Raw genomic sequence first — 12,069 nt, 5'->3', positions numbered from 1 at the left:
TAATCGCTCGACGCTGTAACGGTAAATTCTCCGCAACATAAAATAAGTGAGTAGAAATTCAAAAATAAAAATTGAAAAATAGCCCCACTAAAAATATTTTTTTGTCATTCCCCGTTGACGGCCATTGAAAATCTTAAAAAAATTAAAAATTAAATATGAACTGCCATCATCTCAGTCCTTCCATCATTCCAATGTAGAAACGAAGTTTGAAGTCGCTACACAAATAACATTTGAAAGAACAACTAAATCCTGCTCTTAAGCGAAAGAATAACGAATGTGGAGTGGACGAAAATGAAAGGGAATTACCCCTGCGACGAATGGATGGAGAGAAATCATATCCTTAGCATAAGTAGAATAAACGACCATGAACGGACGAGGTGCGTTCGGAAAATAAGGGGAAGTTTTCAATATCGAGGGTTTGGTGAGTTTGATAGTCAAAATGTTTTAATTATGTTGGTATACATGCCCGTGAAGTATGCTAAAAAAAATTCAGCTGAATCTGCATTCATTTTTTACATTCTCTGCGTCAGTCGCTAAGGTTAGACGTTTTTATAAGAGCTCGGCGATTTTCGTTCAATAAAGTAATGGATCATATAATTTGTACCACACATTGTGTAATAAATGAAATAAACTGTACCAACGTGTGTTAAATATTAACAAAGGCCTATGATGAGTCTATTATGAGTAAAATAATAGTCTACGAGTGCTATAAACGTTTCCAAGATGGCCGTGAAGACGTTCTAGATGACTGACAACCGATGAAAACGTGAAAAAAGTAAAAGAAATTATTATGAACTCGTTGTAAAATGGGGACAAGTTTAAAGGCAACAACATTAATGTAGACGAAAAAAATTATATTTTTTCCAAGATACTAAAATTCCCGTTAATTTATGAACAGAATTCCTGTCTATCTAGCGAGAGGAAAGCGCGCTCGAAGAATCAACAAAGGAAAGACATATACTAATGGGGTATGTACGCATAAAGGGAGCGGGAAAAAGGTTTGGAATACAAGAGGCAAAGAAAGGAAAGAGAGGCGCCAGAAGTGAATGGAAATGATATTTCCGAGAGGAGTGCGGGTTAGGGAGGGAAGAACATGCATATAAAATATCTCCGCGACGATATGAAACCTCTTCAATGATTAAAATGGTAATGTTGGGGAATCCGGTTCCGAGAAATGTCCCGATTCACCCAAGAAACATCTGAAAGGCTTCCTTTCCACCACCGTTCCGGCTTCCGTTTCCAAATTATATTGCCTGCCTCTTTATAAATCAATTTTATTTCACGAAAATAAAATTTTAGAATGAGATATTGAGGCTGACATTGAAAATTTTCAAAAAATATACTTCTTTCGGCATGCAATGAATTTTTACCGAGTCTAGACCATTCCATTTGTTTTTCGCATCACTTATTGAAGACGAAGTAATATACTGAGCATGTATAGCGATCGCCAAGGGTCGTAACAATAAGGACGATATTCAAGTGATACATGAAGGTACGCAAAACAAAATTACAACTTTTTTATCACCGGATGGTTTTCTAGAGGTGAGTGTAAAATACGCCGCCTCTCCCTCCCCTGTTACAATGATTTGCTAATTAATCTGCCACAAGAGCGATATAACAACAATGCAGCGGCCGAACCAAATTTTTCATCCCTTCTCCACGAATGCGAGTATGCAATTGGTTGCTTATCTTTTAATGCGAATAAGGGCTATGATTCGTAATCTTAATCACTTGCATTAATCACTCGACGCTGTAAGGGAAAATTCTCCTCAAGATAAAATAAGTAAGTAGAAATTAAAAAATAAAAATTGAAAAATAGCCCCACTAAAAAAAATTTTTGTCAGTCCCCGTTGACGGCCATTGAAAATCTTAAAATAAAAATTAAATCTGGAGTGCCATTCATCACAGTCCATTCTATCGGTCAAATTCAATTCGTAAATTGCTTATTTGAATTTACCACCGGGAATCAAATTTTTAAATCATTCCGATCGAAATTATTCAACCCCAGTGGCGATCGTGCGAACCATCAATATAAATTATGAATGTGTTTGTTTTCAATTCGTCGGCATTCGAACCAAGGCCCTTTCGGCTGCCGACGTCAAAACCTCATCCCAATTGGCTACCTGGGGGGCTGCTGTCGCTCGCTCGCATTCCGGGAAAGAGGGGACTCGAGGAGGAGAAAGGCATCCCTCCGGGGCGTCCTCGCGTCTGTCCCTCTTCCGCGTGAAGTGCGAGCACAAGGAGGAGGCGGGGGGAGTGAAGGGGGGAGGAGAGGGGGAAGTGGGGCGGGGCGGCGGTGAAGTGCCATCACCACAGGCCCTCCCTCGCTGCGCGTGTCACTAACGGCATCCTCGTGCGTAGGCAACCGCTTCGTACACATTGTATTATCTGGTAAGCATAACTTCCAGGATACAGCCGCGACAACAGATCACTTACACTTACGACTTACTTCTACATGCATTCGTCATTCTGAGTGCACGGCTTACCTCGATACGAATTAAAAATGAGGTTTGCACGCTATCGTATCGAATTTCCAAATGATTTATTTACCAATGACTCAAAATCATCGAAAAAAATAAACAAAAAACTAAGCATGGAATAGATGAAGTAATTTTTTCCCAACGAATTACTTGTGTTGAATCTTCTTGGGATTTTCACCGGTTTCATTCGTAGTATATCACCAACCTTTCAATGGATGGCTCATCCATCGTCATCAGGATAATTTAAATAAGCTGGACCGAACAAAAAACCTTGAGATCTTACTATACACAGTTACAACAATCAGGTTACTTCTTATCAGCCACAAAGACCTCGGTAAAAATTTGGATAAAAAGGAGGATTCTATCACTTTTGATTTTATTTAAAATCGGAGCCACGCATTGCTAAGTTTACATCCTGTTTTTCTCTTAAAAGTACATATATATAGCCTGATCTCAATGGCCTCTTTAGCAAGGCCATCCTAGAAGTTGTCTAAAACTTGCAAAATACTGATGCCAATTAATCTATTATGCCTTTTGGCAGAGTTAACTATGAATTTGAAGCAAGAGCGATGCAAAAACAAGATCATTATATGAAAAAGCTGGCATTCCGAACAGTGAATATCAACCATGAGGAGAATCTAACAATGCAGTTAGATACTCTGAGAAAGAATACAAGCAAAATTCAGACCTGTGGATGTCAGAAAACATTCGGAATAATGTATACCATTTCAGGCTGTCAAACATTCAGGTTTGAACAGACCTCACTGATTTCACTACTTCCCGACTCTCATCATTCTTCAACTCCAAGTCCTCCAATATCTTCCAGCTCTTTTCTCCAACTATCCTTCTATTCCACTCTTCCATGAATTCACTTCTCCTCTTCCTTGATAAATACATACTAACTTTAGAAAAGTTGGCAATGTCGTTACACTCATCCTTTTGGATTCATTTTCATCTTCTACCATCAACTGCTCATACTCAAATCACCAGACGGTGGTGACTTTTCACTGAACTTTCAAAATTTCACCTAAATTCATGCTATACTCTTATTCCGACAAAAAAAGTAAACTGTACTCACAGGTGGTGTAGCCGAAATCATCTTCTTCTTCTGGATCAGCCTCAATTTCTTCTTTTGACCTCTTCACGTTTCCAGCACTAGCACGAGAAATCTGGAAAGGAAAAACATAAAATAAACTACTGACTGAGAAATGAATTCATAGAGTCCACAGCAATCAAAGGTTGAAAAGAGCAAAAAAAATAATAATAAGAAAAAGAGATAATAATCATTCCATCAAAACTTCTCAGCAATTGCTACTTGGCTGATTGACAAAGGCAATACCTCTTCGGGGTTAAAATAAGGGCATTTGTTTTTAAGCAGGTGAGGTGAGTTTTTGAAGGAAGTTAACTAATTTTCAGAATGCTTATTGCAAATATGCGATGCAATACCTATCAATAGAAAAGATGCTGGGAGGGTCATTCTTCCAAATTTTAAATAAATCTATGTAATGCACATACAAAGTCCATCATCATTGCTTACTGAATACGCAAAAATGTTGTGTGGTATGATAAGTTAATTATGAACAGTTTTTTTTTTTTCATTTTCTTCAGAATTACACATTAATGGGGGGCTATTAATGGGTGGCTACTCTTAACATCCAAAATTCAAGTGCTTCACAATTAGGGGAAGATACATTGTCAAAAGACCCAGTGCACCAGAGGGAAAATAGAACCTAAAAATATACAAATTGCTTGATTCTGGCCTTGGTTCACAACTAGATTTAGGTTTGTTCTTTGGATGTAGGCCTGCAACCCTGCTCAGTGTCATAAGAATAGAAGATGGAACTTGCTTTACAATCAAGAAGGATGAAAGGAGGTGAAATTTTTCTGAGGCTGTCATTTTTTAATGCTCTTTGATAACTATAATGAAGTTTAATTGTCATTAATACATAAAACATTGAGTATTAGAGGAATGTAGCATATTGAGGCATTATTGCTTTATCATTTTAAGAATATTCTCTTCCCATGTTCCTATATTCTTCACCACCTGACTTGACATGAGTAGAAATGTTTTCTCTTTGTACCTTGGGTGGACAGAAATTGTTGTTAACTGAAGCCAATGCAAGTGGTAAAAAATCAGGAAACATGAAGAGAAAAAAGAGAAGAATCCTCTGAACTGATAATGTGGGGAGGCACGCACCTCGACTCCTTTCTTGGTGAGTATCCGTCCCTCCATGTCCCGAGCATCCTCTTCGTCATCGCTGTCCTCTTCGCTCGATGAATACTGACTCTTGACGGGTGGCTTTCCTCCAGCAGCCGAGTCCCGCCTCTTCTGACTCGCCTGCTGCCGAATTGCTGCTTGCCTCTCATCATCATCCAACCCAGGCTGAAAAATACACATAAAGTCATGCTTCAAAAGCCATCGAGCAAAGTTAGCCATTCATTTTTAAAGTTATGACACTCTCGAAAGTTTGGATTGAACTAATTTTGGAGAAAGAATCACAAAACTTCACTATATTTTCTTAAAATCAAAGTTGAATGTGGTATGTAAACAGTTCACTTGAGCAAATCGTTCACCATACTTCTACATTTCCTTCATACAAGAACATAACATAAATTCTATCACCCACATATAGTAAAAATTAAATTGGGAGCGTTTGGTATGCTCCCATTAAATTTAATAGCTCCTTAAATATTCAAAGCAAAAAAAAACTCTCAATCAACATAAATGAAACTAATTTAACAAACTATAAAAAAGAGAGAAAGTTGCCACCGTCAGATCTTTGCTTGAAGGGACAGCCAAAAGTGAGAGTAAAGTGCTAAATAGTTCTGCTGCTTAATACGTAATTGACGAACCCTTCCAATGCCCACAACCCAGCTTCACCCTAACCATGCAAAAAGTGTAAAAAATGCATTACATAATATAATTGTCAGTAGAGATTTCTAGATAACTTCTTATTTTGACTCTTTTTTCACCTTTCCCCACATTTTGATGCACCAACATCTGTATTAATACAGTTTTAAATATAATTAACCAGGAGCTTCCAAGCAATATCTTCATTGTGTAACATGTTTGTTCATACATTCAATGCAGGCCTGATTTTCAGTAAAGTTGTCAAAATGGACTGTTAAAATAAGAAAGAAAAATAGAGGGAGGTTTTCACGCCATAACTTCCGTTCAAATACTGCTTTTTACAAACGGTGCACACGGTTCGAAAGAGGGAAGTTTGTTGAAGGCCTTAAACACAATTGGAAGACTCGGAAGTGGATGTTAGTCACGTACAGAGGCGGAGGAAGGGCTCCCGGCCCGACCAGCAGAGCACATCCATTGACGTGCTTCGTATCTCGGCTTGACCGGGACCACGTCAATTGACATGTGCTCCACACTGAATGTGCCAATGCCCACTCATAATCTAAAATTTAACTAATACACCAAGGCTATTCTTCAAGTTCCATTCTGTAGGAACTCAGTATCCAAAAACATCAGGTCAGGGCCTTCACCAGACACATTTCACTCCATGTGTTTACCCCCATACATTTCTGGAGAAGCCCTTTCCCACTACTGTTGCTCAATTTCTATTGTGAAAGGCAGTGGCGCAGCAAGGGGGGTTTTGGGGGATAAACCCCCCCCCCCCAGAGCTCACAGAAATTTTTAAGTTAAATCTATTTTACTTAATTGGATTAATATTGCTTACAGAATAGTGTGAGGATTAATAAAATATCCCTCAGAAGGCGGTAAAAATCACCATTTTGAACCATTTATCTTAATATTTTTCCGGCGGAAGGCCTCCGCACCTCCCGCTTACCTTGGCAGGTATGCAATACCTCAAGCACCCCAGTATTAGTTGCGCCTGAAACCCCCCCTAGCCTTAATTCCTAGCTGCGCCCCTGGTGAAAGACACAAAGTAACGACAGACTCTGCCACTACGATTTCCACCAGACATTGTGCACAATCTGCAGTCAAACTCTTTCAAGGAAAAATGAAATAAAAATGAACTAGAATAAGAATGAGTGTTGAGCATGAGAAGCAAAATCTTTACACACCTGGATGACGTCAGGAGAGGGAGTTCTGGCAAGGGGGGGAGGAGCAGGGGCTCTCATCTTGCCTGACTGACGCTTTGCAGCAGCTGACGGTGCTGATGAGGATGATGTCGATGCCCACGAAGAGGACGAATGGAATGACGACGCCGATGTCGCCCCATTCTGACGCTCCTCTCCTTCCTGAGAATGAGATGAAAATTGTTAATGGATGACTGAAACCTTTAGAACACAGATGGTGACTGAATGGTTGAGTTACCCACATTATAAGTTATTATAAGTTACATCATTATTATAAGTTATAAGTTATTATGAGTAATTAAGACATTCAGAATAGATTTGAGAAGTGAATGAATCTTTTTCTTGATTTTAGCTTTCAAGGCACATGTTTACATCGAGCAGTTCAAATAATTTAGGAGCTTATTGCTAGCTGTTATTAGTTGTGACTTAAAGTTCATGATTCAATGGGGGGCAGTTCCTCATGAATGGGTCACAAATCTTCTTTATGGAGTATAAAGAAAACATAAAGTAGAGATATATAAATTTGTGCCAGTGTGAATTCAGTGTCCTAAGTTGGAGGATTGATAGACCATTATTTCATATTATATGGTCGACACTATTAAATTTTAGTAAAATTTCATTACATCCTTCCCATTTCATGAAATTGCAGCCATATTTTTTAAATGATTTAAACTAGGGTAGGATCCAGACAAAAATGTCCCAATAGTTCATTAATTCAGTAAAATAAATAAAAAATAGTTCATGAATTAATTAATTCATAGAAATAATAACCAATCTAGTAGAAAATAAGAAGATAATCAAGCTCATCAATATTTAAACACATCAATCTTCTCTGTAAAAATGCTATCTTATGCTACAGCTTTGGAAGAACACAGAATTCCAATAAGTACATGGTGGGAATATCTAGATTTTGATGATAATCATGGTACTACGGATTTCAGCAATTCCTATATCCATGTGTCCTCGTTTATTTTCATATCCCCTCATTTCATGCTCTTTCACAGTAATTTTAACCACCAATTACAGCCATATTCCATAAATATCATCAATTCATTGACTTCAAAGCACATAACTTCAATCAAATTGCGCAGAACACAGATTAATAAAAAGCGAATACAACCAAGCTGCATGTCTCGTGTATAATTTCCCATATTTCACACCAAAAAATAAAATATTATTCGATTCAGGCTGAAATATGTATTAGTTTTAACCAATAAATTATTTTTACACATTATATTAAACTCGCTTTGTCTGTTTGTTAGTTTCATTCATGGAATCTTGCCATTGATTTTTAACCCAATAATCATAGCCCAATAAGCTTGAAATTTGGTACACTTGCTTGCTTCTGATGACAATAAAAAATTTAATAATGAGACATTTGAAATGTTGTTCCATTGAGCTCTAATTAATTAACTAAATTTTCATATGGAAAAATAGTTTTTACATTTCTTAATATGTAGATATTTTTAGCTTAAAATATTCAGTAGAAATCATTTTGACAGTTCTGGTTTAATTGATCAAATGATTCGCCACTAAAAAGTTGAACATAAAAATATGTACAGTGAAATTAAAAAAACGCTTTTCCCAAAAACCATATAAAATGCACTAAAAAGTAAAACAGTAAGCTTTTCATCACTCATAGAGAGGTCTAGAAATATATATAGTGTGCCTGTTTGTTATTCACCTATCAGGTTCTTCTACACTCCTTCCTAATAAGTCTAACCAGCACCCACGCTTTATTCTTTGAGTTATGAAAAGATTGTCTTTCGTGTATTTTTCTATCATTTTTATTTTTTTATTATTAGAAGTTGGATTTTGATTGCTTAAAACCCTCTGTAAAACCTATTATTCAGGAAGTGAGAGCAGAACACCCTCCAGAAATTTGGGGGACAATTCAGGCTAAGATGAGAACAAGGACAGAATTTGAGTCAAGACTATAGATAGAAACAAGTGTATAGAGATATCAGTAGGTGAGAGTTGGGTAGGGATGAAAATCAGGCTTGCTAACCTTCTTGAAAATTTATAATTTGCCGTAGCCTCTCAAAAAAATTTCCTTTTGCCAACTGACTGTATTCCTCAACCCTTCTCTCCCTTCCCAACTAAACCATCTCTCTCATCCCAGACTCAACTCCTCTTAACTATGAATGCTCTACCCACTCTTTATCATCCTCCTAAAAACATTGCCACATTAATTCAATTATCCCTTCAATTCTTTGGTTCCCCAATCCTCTATGTTACATCAGCACCTTTAATAGATAAGGTATTCGCAAAACAACTCATATTCACTTGATAATGACAGCTCATTAATTAAACCCAGGTTGAAGTTATACATGTTATTATGCAATTGCTCAAAGTTTTTACTTTACCAAGTGAATCAATGAGTTCCTGCCCCAAGTCTTGCCCGTGAATTAAGTCTTCACTATAAATCAGCTTCATGCCTTCATTTAAATAGTTAAAATAGGTGTGGACGAATCATTTTACTCAGTGGTAATAGAAGGTTCCCATCCTGGAGACAATGTAGTTTCCACTGCATCCTGATAAAAATAAATGCCACTCACCCACTGGATGAGGGACTGAACGAGGAAGGTGACCGGATTCCCTGACCCTCGAATGACTTCCACCGCTCGCTCGTGGCTAGCATGGCGGACATCGATGCCATCAACTTCCAATATTCTGTCCCCAGTCTGGAGATGAAATGGCAAGCAATTACATATTCAGAAACAAGACACAAACTCAAAACAACCATTAAATTTAGTACAAAAATATGTATCCACATTAAAAAATTATAAATTAAAGGATTATAGACTTAGGGAATTCTATACTTGTACATGTAAATTTTGTTCAGACTGCTGTAATAAGTTAATAATTCCAAAATTTCATTATATCCATGTTCCTTATATTGCAGTTCTACAACAATTTTTAGAGGTACAGAGCTTCTAAGATCATACATCACGAGATGAATAACTTTAATAATTTGTAAAAATATTCAGTTCAAACTACATTATGTTAAGTAATATTCTCACAACTTAGAATTGAAAGTATTATTATAACGAAATAGGTAGTAGTAAGATATTAGAACATATTTGGAACTAGAACCACCAATATTTGATTACCTATACATATTAATAACAAAGACCTGAGTGAATTTGAGTTTTTTTGCAACACTTCATGAAAAAGCACAATTAGAAGTGACTATTAATCCTTCTTCATTTTACTCAAAATGAATCAGCTATTTATAATATTCTGAAACGTTGCATAAATAACAAATATGATTATTACATGAAAAACATTTTAAATTCTGGTCTACCATCGAGACAATATAACGGCTCTTACATTAGCACTTTTTGCCTGTGGAGCAACAGCAGATATATGAACCAGCCCATGGCACTACCAGCCCAGCACCCAATGTCCACCACATACCTTAAGCTCTCCTGTGCGCCCAGCTGGACTCTGGGGAATGACGTTTTTGATGAATATCCCAGAGATTGCAGATCCACTGTCCGGGCCAGCGTTGTACAAGTCCACCTGTTGATGGTAAAAATACAAATGATCAGCACCTTACTGAAGTCAAAGATCAAATATATGTCATTCCCAGACATTAGGCATAACAAGAAGCATCCAAAGGAGTAGTACATCCCTGAAAAGTATGGGGGATATAGAATACCTCCCATTTAAAACAAGGGGGATCTATGAATTTTGAAAAAAACATGCATCCCAAATGATATCTGGAAGGTGTTCTGAGTATTGAAATTACCAAGGTCAACACATTTTTTGCATTGAAGTTTCTCGAAATATTTTACATTATTTAATCAACCTATAAAGTCTGCATTAAGACTAAAATTAATCCTTTCGGTATTACTTCGGGGAAGTTGTTAATCTTCATAAAATACAATATTAATGGACACTGGGTGGCACCGAGTTGCCAAAACCTGAGTCCGTCAATATTCAATTAAGTGTGGAGTATACAATTGTATTTCATTATTAACTCTAAAAACTACTGAATGCTACTATGTTCCTGGATATATACAAGCATTTTCATGACTTCTAACATAAAACCATGTCATGGATAGATTATCTGAAGAGGGATTTCTTAAACTTACCTTCCCACCAACAATACTAATGCCAAGACTACAATTGGGCTCCCTCAGGACCTCGACCAAACGCTCGGGTCCCCAGTGCTTGGCCAGCAGCACCGATGACTTCCCGCCACCAGCACCACCAGTAGCACCACTTGCCCCACTGGCATTGTGCTCCTGAGCAATCTGCAACATCACAAACAGCAAAGGGTTAGCAGCAGCAATCCATTTATGTACCTCCAAAGCCGAATAAATCATATTACTTACAACTTAAAAGTAAAGAACCTAATTGGCCATTCCAGACCTCAATCCATTTCATAGTGGAGTAATAAATGACAGCCACAACGTTCCAAGTCAGCCATTCACACTTCAGAGATCAAATAATACATACACATGATTATTTCCCTCGACAGCATATGATCATAGTTTCTGGAAGCCATGCTGGTTATTATTATTCCCACTACACATTTAGGTATGTATTGACTTCATGATTCACTCTGGATAAAATCACTCAAAATGACAACAAAATAACTTTTTTCCATCCCAGCATGTATGGTACGAGGGTCATCCAGATAAATAAGTTACATTTTTCTGTTTTAAACTGAATTTTTATCAGAAAAAATTAAACTTACAAAAAGTGTCCTTGAATGTGCGAATAATTTATCTACATAATCTTCAGTGAACTCAATACGCTTTGCAGTGGCATAACCAGGAATATGCCTCAGGGGGGATGGGATGGCCTAGGGTGGCAACCCCTCCCCCTCAGACAAAATCTGGTAAAATTTTTGAACAATGACATACCTGGAAATACATTTTACATAATTTTGGCACATATTGAACTTTAAGCAGATGCAGTTATTTTACATCAAAACTAGACAATAGCTGTAAATATTTTTTCTATTTCTCTGAGACTTAGGGGGTGTGGGGGGGGGGGAATCTATCCCCTCATCCCCCCCACAGTTATGCCACTGACACTTTGTTTCCTGAGAATTGAGCCTTCAAGCCTCCTCCTCATAGAAGCTTTCTGCCACCTCTTTGGTCCAGATGGTGACTGCTTCTTTCACTTCATTGCCATTTGTGAAATATTCTCCACCTAATCCCTCCTTAATTTTGGTGAACGGATGAAAGTGTGAAGGGGCCACGTTGGGACTACAAGGTGGATGGGCCAGAACATCCCAACTCGACTGATCCAAGAGTTCCATAGCAGAATGAGCTATGCAAGACCATGCGTTATCGAGAGGAATGAATACACCAGGGGTCAACATTCCTCTTCTCCCATTTTAAATTCGCAAACCCATATCCTGACCATTGACTCATTCATTACACCCTCTTCAGACATGGAAACACACTGTTGATGAATTTCAACCTACTTGAAACTATGAATAAATTGACTCACTCCGTGCAAAACAGCTTGAGATGGAAAAGGCACCAAGGTGGCAGGCTTTGACATTTAGGGC

The 12,069-nt window shown here is 37.6% G+C and overlaps 1 protein-coding gene across 5 annotated transcripts in view; it reads right to left on the bottom strand.

Moving 5' to 3' along the window:
• Nucleotides 1-12,069, bottom strand: part of LOC124158011 (inaD-like protein) — a 211,335-nt gene that overhangs the window by 167,730 nt on the left and 31,536 nt on the right. For all 5 annotated transcript variants that reach the window (XM_046533155.1, XM_046533158.1, XM_046533157.1 and 2 more), the window contains 6 exons: nt 10,637-10,798; nt 9,957-10,061; nt 9,095-9,220; nt 6,522-6,698; nt 4,678-4,863; nt 3,559-3,649 (listed from right to left, as the gene is read on the bottom strand). In XM_046533155.1, coding sequence (XP_046389111.1) covers nt 3,559-3,649; nt 4,678-4,863; nt 6,522-6,698; nt 9,095-9,220; nt 9,957-10,061; nt 10,637-10,798 — 847 coding nt within the window. The remainder of the gene's footprint in view (nt 1-3,558; nt 3,650-4,677; nt 4,864-6,521; nt 6,699-9,094; nt 9,221-9,956; nt 10,062-10,636; nt 10,799-12,069) is intronic.

This window comes from Ischnura elegans, chromosome 4 (genome assembly GCF_921293095.1).
Source record: "Ischnura elegans chromosome 4, ioIscEleg1.1, whole genome shotgun sequence".
NCBI lineage: Eukaryota > Metazoa > Arthropoda > Insecta > Odonata > Coenagrionidae > Ischnura > Ischnura elegans.
This window is presented reverse-complemented; position numbering and strand designations above follow the sequence as displayed.